Source organism: Enhydra lutris, unplaced genomic scaffold (assembly GCF_002288905.1).
Source record: "Enhydra lutris kenyoni isolate GAN:26980312 unplaced genomic scaffold, ASM228890v2 scaffoldscaffold77, whole genome shotgun sequence".
NCBI lineage: Eukaryota > Metazoa > Chordata > Mammalia > Carnivora > Mustelidae > Enhydra > Enhydra lutris.
In genome coordinates, this window is record NW_019154161.1 from 1,434,049 (window position 1) to 1,452,558 (window position 18,510).

The 18,510-nt window shown below is 48.7% G+C and overlaps 1 protein-coding gene across 1 annotated transcript; it reads right to left on the bottom strand.

The window, feature by feature from the left end:
* Positions 1 to 8,047: 8,047 nt before the first annotated feature.
* Positions 8,048 to 15,465, bottom strand: LOC111160556 (SIGLEC family-like protein 1). The gene is made up of 5 exons (XM_022523745.1): positions 15,426 to 15,465; positions 14,796 to 15,077; positions 14,539 to 14,641; positions 9,066 to 9,204; positions 8,048 to 8,131 (listed from the first exon to the last, which is right to left on the bottom strand). Exons 1-5 carry the CDS (start codon positions 15,463 to 15,465, stop codon positions 8,048 to 8,050), a joined length of 648 nt encoding a protein of 215 aa, XP_022379453.1.
* Positions 15,466 to 18,510: the final 3,045 nt, after the last annotated feature.

Below are 18,510 nucleotides of genomic sequence, written 5' to 3' on the forward strand. Positions count from 1 at the left end.
CACCTCAAACATTCACTCAGCTCCAGCTGCTCTGGCCTTCATTCTGTTCCTCAAACAAGCCCAACTTGTGGCAGCCACAGGTGCTTGCACTGGCTGTTCCCTCTGCTGGAATGCTCTTCCCACCACGTTGGCACCAAACTCTTTATCAAGTGTCACCTTTATTTTTTAAAGATTTTATTTCAGGGAGAGAGAGAGCACAAGCGGCAAGAGGGGCAGAGGAAGAGGGAGAAGCAGACTCCCAGCTGAACAGGGAGCCCAATGCTGGGCTAAATTCCAGGATCCTGAGATCATGACCTAAAAGTAGATGCTTAACTGACTGAGCCATCCAGGTGCCCCATACCAGATGTCACCTTTAAGAAGACTTTGTCAATCATGCTAACCAAAGTAAACCCCCTCCCAATACAAGAGCTGGGATACCTGCTTTATTTTGTCCATAGCTCTTATGATTCCCTTATTTCATGCACTTGCTGTTTATTTTCAGTCATTACCCAACCCACCCACGACCACTACCTTCAGAATATCTTCGCTAGGGAGGGTCTTCTCTGCTTTTGCTCAGGTCTGCGTCCCCAGAGCCAAACCCAGTGACTGACACATAGAAGGTACTCACTAAATCAGTACTGCAGGGATGAGTTGGAGGACTTGTCCCATTTAGACAGACAAGGGGATGAAGATCCACAGAGAGGAAGAGATCCACCCAAGTTAACCCCACCAGGTGGTACAGGACCCAGGGGGATACTGCAGATGGCTTGCACTGGTTCCGGAGTACTGACGGCTAGATTGCCAGTAATTTTGCAAACTGGATGTTAAACCGTTGTTAGTTTGAAACTGGCTGTGAAGTGAGTATTTATACCATGGCAACTAGCAAACATTACAAATCAGACCTTTATTTTGGAGGGTCATTTCATCAATACACCACTGTACAGAATCTGCTATGGCCCTGGCAAAGATCATTTATTGCTCCCCTTGAACTCAGGACCATCCAAACTTAGGATGAGGATGGGATTCCTCTTCTTGGATTGGCCCATGCCAGGGCTGATGGCAACACGTGTGTGTGTACTATGTGCCGGCATCTTTCTGAGCACTTTTTTTTAAAAAAAGATTTTATTTATTTATTTGACAGAGAGAGATCACAAGTAGGCAGAGAGGCAGGCAGAGAGAGAGAGAGAGAGGAGGAAGCAGAGCAGAGAGCAGAGAGCATTAGCAGAGAGCTAATGCAGGACTCGATCCCAGGACCCTGAGATCATGACCTGAGCTGAAGGCAGAGGCTTAACCCACTGAGCCACCCAGGCGCTCTCTGAGCACTTTTTTGATATTACCTCCTTGAAGCTTCATGACATCCTTATAAGGTGTGTTTTGTCTTTATTTCATGGATGAGGAAATAGAGACACAGAGAACTAATTTCCCAAAGCTTTAGACATGGCTGAAGATATCTGTCATATGTGTATCTGACGATGAACTAGTAGCCAGAATATATAAAGAACTACTACAAATCAACAAGAGACAACTAATTTTTTAAACTTGGCAAAAAGACTTGAACAGGCACTTCACACACACACACACACACACACACGATATCTGATAATCACATAAAAAGAATATCCCATCCCTCCCAGACCTGGCACGATGAACAGATAATCAAACTACTTCGCTATTGCCTCTATGCTCCAAAGCCACCCTTTGCTACCTGCTTGTCAAGAATAGGGCTGGAACCTTTAAATAGTCTCCCTTTGCAGTGAGTGGGCTGCTAAGCTTTGTCAGTAGAGAGAGCCTGAAGGACACTGCAGAAGGAACAGGGGTTCTCCCTTGTTCTGACTTTTCCCCGGGATTCCTCTTGCTCTTATTTAGTGGTCACCGGTGACACATGAGCTCACTTCCACCAGGCTTCAGTGGTTCCCGTGTGGATGGCATCTCATCAACTTTCAGTGTTTTCCCAACTGATGTCTTCCCGATATGTCCTAGGAGCTGTCTTTCCAGCCTCACCCTGCCAGTGCTTGGGAGGGTGTTCTCTGCTTACTTAGCATCTGTGGACCAGCTCTGGTCTGGGCAAGCCAGCCAACTTCCCCACCGTGCAGGGATCCACAACCACATATCTTACAGTGTGGGCTGCACCCCAGCCTTGGTGGGGAGGTTCCTTTCCAAGTTCATTCCTTCCTTGGGCCTGAATCCTATGGTACTCCCTTACCCCTTTATAGAATATTACCTGTTAAAGTTAATAATTCCTTATATTAAATTTTCCCTGTTCAAATTAAAAAAGAAAATGCTTGGTAGGGCAAGTTACTTAATACTTTTGTATCTTCGTTTCAACATCCAAAAAACTGAGGGAAATAATAATTCCTGCTCCTGGAGTTGCTAGAGCATGAAGGGAGTTTCCTGACATTGGAACAGCACCCATCCCAGCACCCAGCCAGGAGGGAGAGCTCTCATGGTTTCTGCAGTGCTGCTATCTCTCCCTTTATCACCATCCCCATCTGCCCGGGCTTCCTGTGGCTGCTGTAACAAATTACCAAAAACAGGGTAGCTTAAAACCACACACATTGTTCCCTCCCAGTTGTGGAGGCCAGCAGTCCAACACCAATTTCCATGGGCCAAAAGCACAATGTCTACAGGGCCATGCTCCCTAGGGAGGCTTCTGGAGTGGGACAGGGGAGAATCTGTTCCCTACCTGTCTGCTCTGGGTTGCCACCTGCATTCCTTGGCTTGTGGCTGCGTGGCTCCAAGCTCTGCCCTTCATATAAGGGTATTGTGATTGTATTTAGCGCCCACTTGGGTCATCCAGGATAAACCCCTCACCTCAGGATCCTTCATTTAATCATATCTGAAAAGACCATTTTCCCTTTGTAAGGTAGCATTCATGGGTTCCAGGCATTAGGATCTGATATCTTTGGAGACCATTACTCAGCCTCTCATTGCATCCCTCCACCATCCTCCACTTCCCTGACACATGCCTGGGAGGCTGACCTCTGCTGATCACACCAACAAGCTCCTCCGCCCTTGGATCTGATGGTGGGTTTGGCCAAAGTGAGGCACAGACTGAACACTGGAGGATGGCTGGAGAATGTTGTCCTCCCTGCCCGCTGCCCTCCTCGGTTCCTGTCGGGTGGCTCCTCTGCCCCAGCCCTGGTTCTCAGTGAAGCCCCAGGGGCACATTTCTCCCCCTGGTTTCCCCAGGAACCAGCAGAATCTGGAAGGAGTCCTTTCCTTCTGTAGCTGGATCCTGGAAGCCCTAATCCTGTGCACACCTCTGTAAGTATCATCCTTATCAGGAAGTGTGTTTAAGAACCTTACTGGAGGGGTGCCTGGGCAGCTCAGTCGTTAAGCGGCTGCCTTCTGCTCAGGTCATGATCCCAGGAGTCCTGGGATCAAGCCCCACATCGCATTGGGCTTCCTGCTTGGAGACCTGCTTCACCCTCTTCCAATCCTTCTGCTTGTGTTCCCTCTCTCCTGTGCCTCTGTCAAATAAAATCTTAAAAAAAAAAAAGAAAAAAAAGAACCTTTCTGGAGGAGCTGTCCCAGGGCTAGAACAGGCTGTGTTATTACTCGGTGTTCATTAGGTGCTGGGCATTGTAAGATATTGAACAGCACCCAGGACTCAAGCCCTAGGTGTAAGGAGCTCTCTTCCTGCCACCCATAATGGTCAGGACAACCCAGAGTGTCTCCAGGGAGGGGCAATGTTGCTCCCTTGAGGAACCGCCCCTCTGGGAGGAAACACAGGAGCCAGGGACCGTGGTTGTCTCTCGGGAGTGGGATGAGGCAGGGGTCTTGCTTTTCTCTTTTGTTCCCCTTCATAACTTGTTCCTGCTAAGCCTCTTTGAAAATGAGGAACTCACTAAAGCGAAAAGCTGGTAGTTAAAATCAGAACAGGTGGTGTGGGAAGTGGCCCACACCTTGTGTTTGTGGGTTCTCAAGGGGCTCTCAGTTGGATCCTATGGGAACTGCAGCTTCCTCCTGGAGAATTCTTGCATTGACTTTTTTCCTCTCTGCAAACACACTGGTAACTCAGCCCCTAGACCTTTGCTCATCTCTGCCCTCTGCCTAGATTCTCTTCTAAGACCTTCACCTCCTCAGAGAGGCTTTCCACTGCCACCTTTGGCCCCTTGGCCAGGGGCACCCACGGTTTTCCTTACCACCCCTTACTTGTCATGTATCCCATTTATTTATTCTTGTCCATTGGCTTAGTGTCTTCCTCCCCCATGGGACTCTAAGCTCCCTGAGGGCAGGGACTTTGTCTGCCTTGATGGGTGCTATGCCCTCCATGCCTCACACACAGTAGGGCTCTCAATACATTTTTTTGGAAGAATAACTCCTTACCCTCTTCACTGGCTTCCTCCCCGCAAAAGGTCAGCCAAGGTCACCCACTTTGTAATACACTTTCCCTTTTCCTGATGCTATCAGGTTCCTGGAACTGTGCTGGGTGTTAGTAACAGCAGCTGAAGACACTCACTGCCTGAGGCAGAGTGGGGGTGGTGAGGGTGTCCGAGCCCCGGCTCCCAGCTCCTCCACCTGTGTTCAATCAGGCAGGTTCCTTGTCCCTCTCTAGAGGATGTGCAAAATGGCCCCCACCTCACAGGGCTAGGGTGGGGATCAAATGCTGGGATGGCTAGTTTTTTCCATGAACTTGGCTGGACCAGAGTCCCCCATCAGTCAAACCCCAGCTACTGTTGCCCTGAAGGTATTTTGTACATGTAACTGACATCTCTAATCAGTTGAGATAATTCTCAATTATCTGGGTGGGCTTGACTCAGTCGGTTGAAAGGCCTTTAGAGCAGAACGGAGGATTCCCAGGAAAAGAAATTCTGCTTGGGGACAAGAGATCCTGTGCCCGAGAGTCTCCCGCCTGCCCGACAACTGCCTGTCTGGAGGACGTCAGACCTGCCTAGCCCCACAGTCACATAAGCCGATTCCGTGCAATGAATCTCTTAATATGGGTCAGCTACTGATTCTGTTTCTCGGGTTGAAAGCTGATGGATACAAATGGGTCTTAACATGCTAAGAACAGGACCTGGTGCACACACAGAGCTCAACAAACATGAGCTGCCATCCTGGTGGCCCCAGTGCCCTGCTCAGTGCCAGGCAGCCATGAACACATTCCCAGCTCACAGTAACACATGATGTTATGCTCCCATTCTGTAGATGAAGCCGGGAACGGGGTGCATGATCAGCCCACACTCAGGGCGGTGCTGGGATCCCATCACCGGTAGCCCAGCTCCACAGCCCTGTGGCCGGCCACGAAGGTTCATGAGCCCACAGCCCCACTGCAGTGACCGGTGAGGATCCCTAACCAGGAGAGGAAGGGACAGTGGCAGCCCTGTCCTCCACCATCCTCCAAACCTAGCAAGGTGCAGGCACAAGAAGGGTTAACTGAGAAGGGAACCAGATGGGGGCTGTTGAATGAGAATGAGATGGGTGGGGGGTAGGGACTCCCTCCCAGAGAGATTCCTTCCCCAGCCTGAACTGCAGCCTTCAGTAGAAGTCATCCTGATGGACAGGGCTCCCAGGAGTGGGCAGGAGAGGGCAGAAGTGGGGGAGCAGGTGGGAAGGACCCTCCCCTTTCTGAATGTCAGCTTCCTTGTGGGAAAAGCTGGGGGACCAGCTCCTGTCTCATAAAGGTATGACCTTGGGGAGGTTTCTCCCCCTTCCCACCCCCCTGCCCCCGGAGGGAGGTTTCTTAAGCTCTCTGGGCCTCAGTTTCCTCCTCTGTAAAATGCGCTTGACCACCAGACCTGTTGCCCAGTGCTGCTGGGCTCCGTGCATGAAGAAGGCCTGAGGGCTCGGAGGGCACTGGGTGCTGGCCAGTGCCATCGTCGTGGTTGTGCTGTCATCTCCTGAAGGAATGAGGGAGGGCTATTTATAAAGTCCACCTCCCCCATGATCTCCTCCTCAGGTGGAGTGAGGAAATAGCAAGATTTGCCCAGTGACATGAGTGACTGTCATATCACAATCAGAGACCAGAGGTTTGTCCTGGAGAGTGAGTAGTCACCTCAGGCTAGATGGGGACAGAAGCATCCTCCTCTGATGAATAAAGGTTCTCAGCAGCTTGGGCATCCATCTCTGAACCTCAGTGGTCCCCCACTCACAGTCCCCTCCCCCCAAGGCACCTGTGACTGGGAGGGACCCATGCCGGTGTCCCTGCAGGGCTCAGCATGAGTGTGGCACTTGGGGGCCCTGGGAAAACGTGTATTAGATGAGGAACAGAGGGAGTGGGTGAGAGAGGGGTGGCAACGGAGGCAGAGAGTGACGAGGAGGGGTGGGTGGTGAACCAGAGACCCCGCAGGGCAGCTGCTCCTTGGTCAAAGATCCACTTTCCAACCTCATCTTCATTTGTGGAGCTGCTGCTGGCTCCCTGCCACCCACCCATGGGGACAGCATGTTTTTTTCCTGAGCTAGGTATCCCTGAGTCCGTAACTGGCAGGCTGCTGGGCCTCCGAAGCTGAGCTGGAGGGTGCTGTCCCTGCCCTGTGTGTCCTTCAGGCAGCAGTCCCTCTTGCTTCTGAGAGCCGGCTGGATGATGATTGAGACCCAAGAGCAGGGGAGCTTCCTCTGGCCAGCCTGGGGTGCCCTGACTGGCTCATTCCTTCCTGCTGTTGCCCCCTGCTTGTGCTGCCCTCGCTGGAGCACCCCAGGTCCCCCGCTTTCCGTCCTGTGGCTTCTCAGCTCCCAGCATGTCTGCCCAGATCAGGGGGCAATGCTCCAGCTCCCAGTTCTCCCAGTCATGCTCCCTCTTCCCAGTACTGGCCCCTGCCCCTCCCTGATGCCCCCTGTCTGCAGCCTTGACCCTGCAGGCCGCAACCAGACCCGGGAAGGCCTTGCGGGCAGGACATGAACCTCACTCACCGGTGTCCCCAACCCAAGGCCTGCCACATGGGGACGCCACAGCTGTTTGTGGCAACACCTATGAATGAATTCCTGGAATGTCCTTCTCTGTCTAAATAATTCTTCCTCATCCTTCCAGACCCAAGCCTCTGCCCAGGGTCTGGGGATTCTGTTTCCACTGCAAGTCATTTGTATTCTGAATGACAATACCTTTGGGCAGGAGGTGTGTTTAGAGGAAAGGTGTCTCCTCCATGTCTATGGTTCTGACGAGACTTGCAAATGATAGGTCCACATATGGCTTTTCGGGGGCCCATGCTGCATTTTAAAAACAGTTACTAACAGTTCGAATCCAGAAATTTCACACTGGAATCTAGATGTCTGGATTCTTCTGAAAACAAATAAATAGATAAATAGATAAAAGAGAAACCAGAAGACCCAGCAGATTTCATTCCTGCTGAGGGAGGGGACAGGTAAGAGTCGGATCTGAGTTCTCTGCTGCCCCCTTCAGGTGGGACACTTGCTCTCAGGACCACTGGGTTCCCATATGGACCAGGGGCACTCATTTTGTTACCTGCCCGGCCCCTGTGGGCTTTTGAGTTTGCAGCCTCCACACCGTAAGTCTTATAAGGTCAGGAAAAAATCTCCAGGGGACAGGGACAACTGCTCCAGGGAGCAAGGGTCCTGGGTTGGAGGAGGGGTGTCCTGGGCTGTGCAGTCTTATTGCGTGGCCTGAGGCACTGTGAGACTGTTTCCCTATTTGCAACGTGGGGGTGTGGAGGACGGGGCCGTGATCTCCAGTGTCCCTGCAGAGAGACCTCTGGGCTTCTTTAGTGTTTCAGGCGCTTACCTTCCACGGGTCTCAGTTTCACTCTGCAGAGTGCGGAGGCTAGCTTTGCTTGGCAGTGCCTGAAGCTGCAGGAGGGTCACTGTTACTCTGGGTCACAGTGCCCGTGTGGACAATAGCGTTAGCCCATCTACTAGTGCTCTCTCCCCCCAGGGTCCCGTGTATGTCACCTGTGGTCCTGCGCGTTGGCAGGCTTGCCCAGACCACGTTGCTCAAGGGCAGAGAGCAGGCAGGTCCTTGGTTGGGGAGGGGACTGACAAACAGGTCTGGCTCATGGGAGTCCTTGTGGGGTGAACGCGTGAGCTCCTGGTGCTGGCTTCTGGTCTTAGAGTCTCTGGATGGAGATACTGCTCCTGCTCTGTAGGTCTGGGAAGTCTGACCAGGCTGGTGGAGCTAGGCGTCTGAGAGCCACGCGTCTGTCTTGATCCGTCTGGGAGCTTCCTTGCCCGTGGTCAGTCCTGGCTTAAGAGCCCTAGACTGTGGGAGAACAAGATCCTGGCGTTCTTCTGCCTTGGCCAAGCCCTTCTCCTCTCTGGGTCCCCCCCAATGGAGGGCTATGACTAACTCCTTGATGCCTGTGTCACCGGCTGAACCGTGCCCTCCCCCTTGTAAGCCCCTTCCCCCTACAATTCATATGTTGAAGCCCTAACCCGAAGTACCTCGCACTGACTTTATTTGGAGACAGGGCCTTTAAAGAGATGATTAAATTAAACTGAGGCCATTAGCGTGGGCCCTAATTCGTTATGACCTGTGTCCTCACATAAAGAGATCAGGACACAGACACGTGCACAGGGAAGGCCACGTGAGGACACAGGGAGAAGTTGGCCGTCTATAAGCCGATGGGAGCGCTCGCAAGGAACCAGCCCTGCGGACACCTTGATCTTGGTTTTCTGGCCTCTGGATCTGTGAAAATGCCCGCTGTCTAAGTTCCTGAGTCTGGGGCACTTTGTTATGGCAGCCTTGAGCAGACTAATAATAATAAGGCCCACGCCCTAGTATTTTCTGTTCACTCCCGGAAGGGCAGCAGCCACTTGTGGCCAAGTCTGCCTTCCCACCTGGGGCAGGGGCTGGGCGCAGAGCCCCTCAGGCTCTTCACCATCCACAGCAAAGGGGACTCTGCTGCTGGAAGGGGACTCAGCTTGAGGCACCAGGCAGACGCTCGGGTAAGGCCCAGTCCTGCCAGTGGCCACGTCAGAATGAGTCCGAGACATGGCTGGCAGTGCACAACCTCTGGGCTCTGACCCTGAGGGGTTGGATTTGCAAGTCTAGGGGTCCCGGACAATCTTTGTTTCTAAAGAGTGTTCCCTGGTGGTGTCAACAGGCAGTGGGTGAGTTCAGGCAGCATGTGGAAGTCAGCTGGCCTCAGCTGGGCAGCAGTCTCTCTGGTGTCTGTCCCAGCCCAGGGACTTACCTCCAACTGATGCTCAGTGCTTTTGGCTTCAGACTTCACAGCTGTTTCTGGCTCTTCCAGCAACTCTGGTATCTGGATAAGTGGGGCCTCTTTAGCCTTGGAAATGTGTCTGTCCTCCCACCATTGAAGCATCTTCATTCTAAAGTAATGAGCCCCGTGGTTAATACTGTGCTCCGTCTCCCCGTCCCCTCCTTGTTCCCAGAAGGAGCCCTAGGCTGGGGGTCAGAAGACCCTTTCCCTCCATTTGCTAGTTCTGTGACCAGCAACTCCCTCTCCTCCTCTAACAGGCATACAAATACCTACTCTGTTGGCCTGGATCTTCTTCCTAGCTTCTTTTCCAGCCTCCTGCCCCAGAACTGACCTGCACCTCCCCTGCTCCCAGCCATCCCATGGCTCCCCAGCACCCCCATGACAAAGTCCCAGCCCTCCCCAACCCAGTCCCTTCACGGTGGTGCCTTTCCTCAGCTTCTCTCCCAGACCTGTGATGTCTCAATATGTATATGACTTTTTTTTCTAGACTAATTTTTTACACCTTTTTTCTTTCTTTCAATATTTCCACTGTATCTGTGCATATTGGTACATTAACAGCTCCTTAGTCTTTTTCACAGTTGCGTGGTGCTCTGTTGTGTAGATGTATCATTGGTTACATAACTGGTTCCCTTCCTTTCTTGCCCTGGCAACTGCAACTGCCCTGCTCGTTGGTCCCCCGGCTTTGCTCAGTCTGGCTCTTCCCCGGGAGTGGGAATGCACATGGGATTTTGTTTGTATTCAGCTGTGATGAAGCTAACAGATTGGGGAATGGCTGCCATTGAATAGATAGTTTGTTATTCAAAGTTCCCAAGAGTTGGGGCATCTGGGTGACTCAGTTGGTTAAGCATCTGCCTTTGGCTCCGATCATGATCCCAGGGCCCTGGGATCAAGCCCTGTGTTGGGCTCCCTGCTTAGCAGGGAGTCTGCTTCTTCCTCTCCTTCTGTCTCTCCTCTTGCTTGTGTGTGCTCTCTCTCTCCCTGACAAATAAGTAAATAAAATCTTTAAAAAAAAATCTCCAAGTTCCCAAGAGGGGCACACCATGCCACACAGGGCCACACGGGGAAGCTCCAGGGTTGGTCAGGGAAGTAGAAGGGGGAAGCACATGTGGGAGCTTTTATTATGGTTTCTATGGGACTGGAATGGCACAGTAGGCAAGTTTAGGACTGGCCCACCAAAGTACCTCACCCACCTGGACATTAGTCAAGGATGGTCCTGTGACTGAAGCAGGGACAATCAGAGGCTTCTCTGGACTGATATATCCTCAAGAGGAAGACAAGTCCTGTCTCAGCTAGAGTTGCTGAGATAGGATACAATCATGTGCCTGCTCCTGGCCATCTTGCCACTAGGTGGAGAGAGCCTCCAGGGGTCAAGTACACACAGAAGGAAGCAGAGCAAAGGCACGGGGACAGCAGACTCTTAATAATGTCATTTGCATACCTAGATCCAGTCATGTCTGAAGTATAGATACTCCCCATTATGGGCTGAATTGTGTCTTCCTCATCCCACCCAATTCATTCCAACACCCAGTACCTCAGAATGTAACTGTTTTTGAAGAAAGGACCTTTAAAAAGGTAATTAAGATAAAATGAGGTTATATGGATGGACCCTAATCCATGTGACTGTACTTGGATAGGACCTTCAATGAGGTGATTAAGTTAAATTGAGGCTTTTAGGTGGGTCCTAATCCAGTATGACTTGTGTCCTTGTAAGAAGAGGGACAGGTGCCTGGGTGGCTTAGTCAGTAAGTGGCAGACTCTGGATTTTGGCTGAGGTCATGATCTCAGGGTTGTGGGATGGAGCTCTGCACTGGGCTCTGTACTCAGCACAGTCTGCTTGTCCTTTTCCCTCATGTCCTCCCCCAACTCATTCTCTCTTGCCCTGTCTCTAAAATAAATAAAAACCCAGGGTGCCTGGGTAGCTCAGTGGGTTAAAGCCTCTGCCTTGGGCTCAGGTCATGATCCCAGGGTCCTGGGATCAAGTCCTGCATCGGGCTCTCTGCTCAGCGGGGAGCCTGCTTCCTCCCCTCTCTCTCTCTGCCTGCCTCTCTGCCTACTTGTGATCTGTCAAATACATAAATAAAATCTTTAAAAAATATTAAAGTAAATAAAAATCTTTAAAAAAAAAGGAGAAGAGGGACAGACACCAGGTGTGTGTGCGCACAGGAATGATCATGTGAAGTGGTAAGAGGGTGGCCATGCGCAAGCCAAGGAGTCTTAAGAGAAAGCAATCCTGCTGACACTTGGATCTTGGGCTTCCAGCCTCCAGAACTATGAGAAAATAAATCTCTGTTGTTGAAGTCTTAGACTTAACAGATGGTCAATATGTTCCTGTAGCAGATTATGTACAGATGGCTGCAAATTTCTGGCACTCCTCCCATGGAGAAATGGAGTCTATTTTCCCTTCCCCTTGAATCTGTGACTTGTTCTGAGAGAATATGATGGAAGTGACATTCTATCAATTCCAGACCTAACCTTAAAAGAACTGGCAACTTTGCCTTGGAAGGGACCATGACAGATGAGGCTCTAACACTGCATGGAAAGCAAGAGGGGCCCAGGTGAGCCCCATCCTCTGGCTGTCCACAGCAAAATGCCAGGCATGTGAGTGAAGGCATCTTGGACCCTCTGCCCTAGCCCAGCAGCTAGCTAAATACCACCAAGTGACCTCAGTGGATACCATAGGAAGCTGAAGAATCATTCAGTTGGGCCCTCAAATTCCTGATCCGTGAAATTGTGCGATATACTAAAATGACCATTGTTTAAAGTCACCAAGTTTAGGGGACTATAATATAGCAACAAATAGCCATAACTGTTTCCTTTTTCCTTGAGCTTGCTGAATTCAGCTCTTATTACTCACAACTGGAAGAGTCCTAACTAATGTGACTTATCTCCTTTAACCATTATCCTTCATGCATTATTCCCCCAAACTTTTCCACCTATGACAGTTTAAATCCCAATACTCTGCTGTGCCTCATTCTGTCCTATTTAGCTTCCTTATGCTCTCTTTCAGTCTTCGGTTTCTGTTCCTTGACCTCACAGATGGAGGCTTCAGATCCAAGATACCACATTCCCTAGCACCTTGGTTTCTCTTCCTTTTTTCCCTGCCTCACCGGGAACAATGGCTACCCACTCGAAGTGCTCTTTCCCCCAGCTTTCATATCTCTCTGGTGTTCCACCCCATCATCCTTCCATGGCATCCTGCCTGCAAATTCCCAAATCTAGATCAATTCCACCCTTCACTCTTTCTCTTCCAATGACCACTACTGGGAGGAACCATCACACAGCAATGACATTGTTGCCGCTAATAGTGAACAATCTCCAGTCACCATTGGACCTTTGCTGCTGGTCACCAATTATTTCCCTTGTCTTCATGTGGATCCCACTCATTCTTCTCAGTGGCTATTCCAATCACCTCATCACCATCACCACTTTTCTTGATCCCTTCCCCTCACCCCTGCTCCCACCCATATCTTTCAGCAGATGGCTTCACCATCCTCCTTCACTGTGAAAAAAAAAAAGCCCATGGGTAGGAGGGCCTCACCCCACCCACCAGAATCATAAATGCTACCTAATGTGAACAAGAAAAATACAGAACATCTGCCATTGGATTTTGGGAATATTTCTGAGAATAAGGATAACTGACTGCTTTAGACAGTGCCATTTCAATGGCGTGGTGCTGGTGAGCAGATTGTAGGGGACTGACGAATGTAAGGGTGATGAGAATCAGGCAGTGGGAGTAAGCTCTTCTCTCAAAAAAAATTGGATGGTACATAGAGGGTGTTTGTGGGGCTGAGGTTGGAGAGATTTGGGCACGTTTATACTCTTCAGAGAAAGAACTGGTGAAGAAAGAATGACTGAAAATTTAGGAGACAGAAGAGATGATTAATGGAGTGTGGAGGAGATGGAGTCCCAGGCAAAGGAGGTGAGGCTAACCTTGGACAGGAAGACGGATGCCTCTTTCTCTGAAAAAGGCAAGAAGTAAATCACCAGTGCCAGTGGCAATAACTCTGTAGGTGTTGGGGAGTTGCTTTTTTCCTGTGAAGTAGGTAAAACTTGTTGCTGAGTGAGGGGAAGGAGATAAGAGAAGAAGGGAAGGAAAGAAAACACCTGTAATACTGATAAGGCGTCATATTGGGAAAGGCTCTCGGGGGGGGGGGTGTGGGAGGATTTCTTTTCTTTTCTTTTTTTTTTTTAGATTTATTTATTTTAGAGAGAGAGTGGGGAGGAGGGACAGAGGGAGAGGGAAGGAAGCAGACTCCCCATTCAGCAAGAAGCTGATGTGGGGCTTGATCCCTGGATCCTGAGATCATGACCTGAGCTGAAATCAAGAGTCAGACACTTAATTGACTGAACCACCCACGTGTCCTGTGTGGGAGGATTTCTAGGCAGTATGGATGCCACCCTCCCCTACAAGGATGGAGATTCTGAAGGGTGGGGTCCCCTTAGTATCTCCCTTGTATGGACCTTTAACCTAGCACTTGCTTACTTGTCTATATTCCTAGAAAATGCAGGACATAGGGCAAAAGGACAAACAGAGGAAAAAAGAAAATCTGAGAAATATTAAATGAGAAGCCCACAGTGAAAGGAAATGATGGAGGTAACAGACATGAGAGCACAGATGAAAGAGGCAAAGCAGATGTACCTAACAACAAACAAAACAGATACCCACACTTAGTCACATCAGAGTAGAACCATTAGCACTAATACTATCCAAAAGCCCAGATGGCTGTGGGGGCCCTGAAAAGGCACCCAGCCCAGTGCCAGGGAAGGTTTCCTGGAACACATGGTGGAAAGGCTGTGAGCTGAGCCCTTAATGATGAGTAAATGTCAGCCTGGTGAGACAGGGGAGCAGGGATGGGAGGAGAAGTGCAGAGAAGGGCACTGGGCAGAAATCACAATACAACTAGAAAAGATGAACTTGATTTAAAGCCTATGTATCTGAAAAAAAGAAAAAGCCTATGTATCTGTTGAAAACAGTCTTCATCAAGTGTAGAATACACATTCTTTTTAAGCCTGTGTGGAATGTTTATAAAAACTACCACAAAGAAAATAAAGAATTGAAATAATTCATAGTATTAAATCCACTTATTGGATTTAAGCTAGAAATAAAGAAAACAGGATCATTAGAATACATCGGTATGTCTAAGAAAAACTCTCCTGGGTTAAAAATCAAAATGGAAATTAGAACTATTTTAACCAAGTGATACTAAAATACTTTATACCAAAGTTTGTGAGATGCAACTAAAGTCGTGCTTAGAGGGAAATTGATAGCCTTACACTCACATATTGGGAGAAGAAGAATGGCTAAATTAAATGATATAAGAGACCATGTTAAGGGGGCAAAGAAGAACAGATTGGAAGGATTATAATGAAGGAAATAAAGAACATAAATAAATGTAGTAGGTGTTGGAAAAGGCTTGATGATGAATTTTAACCTGATACTCACATGAGGAGGACAAGGAAGAAGAAGAACAGTGCGGAGATGATGGATCCATACACGATGCCCTGGGTCAGCCCTTTCACGTACACACTGGAACCTGAATGCTTATCTGGAATCAGAGGGAAGTGAGAGTGGTATTTTTTTTTTCCTCCTAAGGCTGTGCAGTCTGAGCTACCACTCTTTCCTCTGGCCCTGCGCCCATCCTCATTTTGATCCCCCGGTGTTGTTGTTCTAGCCCAGTCAGTAGACCCCTGTGTACCGACCTGGTAGGAGGAAGACACGTGAAGCATGGATTCCATGTTGGTTCTTCCCCTCACAGCGGAGATTCATGAGTATATCTGGCTCCCCAGTGAGGCTAATGGTGCTGTTGTTCCAGGCACCAATTACCGTGGAAGTCACCTTGAAGATGCTATTTGTGTTGTTGACACTCACAGGAACACCTTCCAGCAACCACTGCACAGAGGGTGTGGGGAGCCCATGGAAGGAACAGCTACACTGCAGAGTCTTCTCCAAGGAACAAGAGGAATTAAGCAGCCTTGTGGGTGCTATGGGGAGAGAGGGTCAGCTGTCACCAAGGCATCCTGACTTCCTTTCTCCACTTTCTCCTTTTCCTTATTCCTATTCTTATTCCTGATTCCCAAGGAGCTTCGGAAAAACTTTCTGGAAGCCCAGAGAAGCTGGGCTTCTCAGACCAGTTTCCCTTCATCCTCTTCCTCACCTGTGTCTGATTCTTGTTCAGCTCTTACCTCTGGTCTTTCAGCTGCTGAAGCCTGGTAAAGATGTGACAGCTTGCCAGACTCCTCCCACCCAACTCTGCCCCAGGACTCGGGAATTTCTCCTGAGCCCACCACTTCTCCCAGACTCTGGATCTTCCTTTGCCCACCAGCACTCACAGATCACTTGGAATGCAACCTCAGCACTTCCAGAGAACATAGCAGGGGAGAAATTCAAATGACATCTGAGGGTGGTGTTATAATCCTGAGGCTTCAGGGTGAGGTACAGTAGTAGGAGGAGGAGTTGCTGGAGCCATCTGTGCTGGTGAACATGGTGGGCCAATTCCAGGAAAGGAAAGGGGCTTTGTTTTCTTTTCGGTGCCTTTAATGGTACAAGTCAAGATCATAGGATCCCCAGCCACGAGAATCTCTAGGATGTGGAGCTCTGGTTTCTGGGTCTGCCCTGAAGGGAAAGACAGATTGGACTGAAACGAGGGATCCTCATGGATACTTCAATGACCCACAGTGTCTCCAGGTTACAAAGCATTTTCTCACCCATAAGTTCACCTGGTACCCCCTCCCCACTCTGATAACCTCATGGAACCTGATACTGTTACTGTTGGATATATTTTCACATGGATATTTCCCTTCTCTGCACTATCTAGGTGAGCAAACTGAGGAGACTTCCTTAAGGAGGCAGAGCTTGAACCTGAATCCTGGACTCTCAAGCCTAAGGGTGAGAGAATTTTCTGAGATCTACATTGCCTCTGATTCCTTACCCGTCCCCCAGCCCAGACCTCCTAGGGTCAGTTCCTACAGTGCATCTTCCCTCCCAATCCAACCCTCCCCTCAGGCTCTGCCCCTTTCCAGCAGATCTGTGATTGCTGTCCACCTCTTACTCTTACTGCTGTGATTCCCTGTCCACCTCTTACTTGCTGGATGGTGTGGGGCAAGTCACTTTCCCCCTCTTTTTATTTCTGTTTGGAAAAATAAAGTTATCAATTGTACCATATCATTGTATTATTGTAAAAATGAAATACCTAGGATTTTATAAAGCTCTATGAAGTAAAAACCACACAATTACCAGAACATCTTCTTGGAGTTCCTCCTTTACAAACCACCCATTTGAATGAGATTGTCATCTGATATGGAGAGTTTTATATCCTCCTATAGGAAGGACTCTTGTGTTCTAGATCTGCACAGAATAAGTACGTCATGGTGTCCCTTTTAAGTACATTGTGGATCAGCAGGGTACAGTCTTGTTCGTCAAGATTTCAAATAGTGTGGAATCTGCCCTTGGTGTTATTATCTATGGTAGCACTGGGTTGATTTATAGCTACACAGGACCTGATATTTTTATTGAGCCAGTAGGCCATGGGCACAGAATTGCTTGGGGATTCCTTGGGAAGTTCAAATATTCAAAGGATTACACATCTTCTACTTGTATCTTCTTGAGTTCCACCAAAACATGAGAAAGTAACCTAGTGGGGAGGGATTTAAGTTGAAAAACTGACTAACCTAGTGTCCTCCAGTATCCCACTTGTGCATTAAAGGATTAAGCTTACCTAGAAAGGTTTGACCCTTTCCCAGCTCTAGGGAGGTAACCTCTAAGCCCTTGGAATGTCCTCCTGATAAGAGTGTCTATTACCTAGGGCCATGGGTCATGCCGGATAGTCTATATGAACAAAGTGATTTATGGAGCGGACCTTGGGCCATATGTGGTAACAGTTTGACCTCTGGAGGAGCTAGAGACTAAGGTCAGCCATGCCTATGGGACCAGGCCCCCAGTAAAAACCCTGGACACTAAAGCTGAGTGAGATTCCCTGCCTGGCAACACTGGGCATATTGCCAAACATTATTGCTAGGAGAAATAAATACTGTATGCACAACTCTACTGGGAGAAGACAGCTGAAAGCTTATGCCTAGTCTCTCCAAATCCTGCCCTTCATGCCTCTTCCCTCTGCTGATTTTAATCCCCATTTGTTTGCTGTAATAAATTGCAACTGAGAATATAACTGTTCTGCTAAGTTCTGTGAGTCTTTCTTGTGAATCATTGAACCTGAGGGTGGTCTTGTGGACTCCTAAGTGTACCACCACAATTTAGCCCGCTGGGTTTTTCTGTTGTTCTTAGTGTTGGTAGTAATTTTATCTTGCGAAGTTGGCCATGTAGCTCCATTTCTGAATCTCAGTTTCTCAATCAGAAAAATGGGCACAATATTACCAATACTACAGTGTTGTGGGAATTAAAAGATATTAACTAACGATGTACATAGTTCTCTATAATAATTGTAGACTGTAACTTAGCTGTTGGCTCTCACTGAACAAGTATTCTTTTCCCTGCTTTCTTCATTTCCCAGGTGAAAGGTCCCTTATGTATAAAATGGAGGGAGGCCGAGGCCACTTCTAGTAATGCCATCCTAAAATTACGGTTGTATTACTGACCTGTATAATTGTCTATAGATTTTCCAACACCTTCATAGAAATCAGTTTAAGCCATCCTGATAATGGTTTTTTATAGTCCCTTAGACAGGTGAGAAACTGGGGCTCAGAAAGGTTAAGGGCCTGCTTCAGGTTACAGAGAAAGGAGTAACAGCATCAACTAGAACCTGGTTTTCCACATGTTAAGTCCAGTATTCCAAAACATCACCACAAGGGATCTCAACACTCCTGGTTCTGGAACACCATGCTATTTCTCTTCTCTAAGACGTGACTTAATAATACCCACCATACAGATGATGGTGTTGAGAAAGCAGATGTGTATACATTTATCATTGAAGTTCTGGAGTGGCATGGGCATGGCATTAAAATGGAATTAAGAGTGAGAGGAGTTGGGCATTCCAATAGCAAAATTTCTAATGACTTGTGGCAAGTTACTGAATCTCCCAAAGCCTGTTTCCTCATCTGTGAAATGAGGACAATAATTCCTCAGGGAGCTTTTGGGTAGATGAAATGGGACACACTGTGAGTCAAAGAATATGCACATGGAAGATGTCTATTATTTATTATTTATCAAGTACTTAATTCTCTATGTCTTCACCTTACTCAGCCCTGTCTTCCACTCCCCACCCATACCCACCTCACCCCTACTCTTTTTTCACTTCCTCAGACACCTCCAACCCTGATTCTCATTCTATTTACCCAACCATAACAGTGGCAATGACATAAGCACCAACAGGATCTCAGGGACAAGAAAGGGCCAGGACCTATCCGGTTGCTAACTCAGGCCTCATCCATATGTTGTGGAGGGCAGGATTTGGAATGGATG

Coding starts and splice junctions, on each gene's coding strand:
- LOC111160556 (XM_022523745.1), bottom strand. CDS start 15,465: ATGTTCTCTGGAAGTGCTGAGGTTGCATTCCAAGTGATCT. Junction 14,642..14,795: donor ACGTGTCTTCCTCCTACCAG/GTCGGTACACAG, acceptor CTCTGATTCCAG/ATAAGCATTCAGGTTCCAGT. Junction 9,205..14,538: donor TTCTTCCTTGTCCTCCTCAT/GTGAGTATCAGG, acceptor TCATTACTTTAG/AATGAAGATGCTTCAATGGT.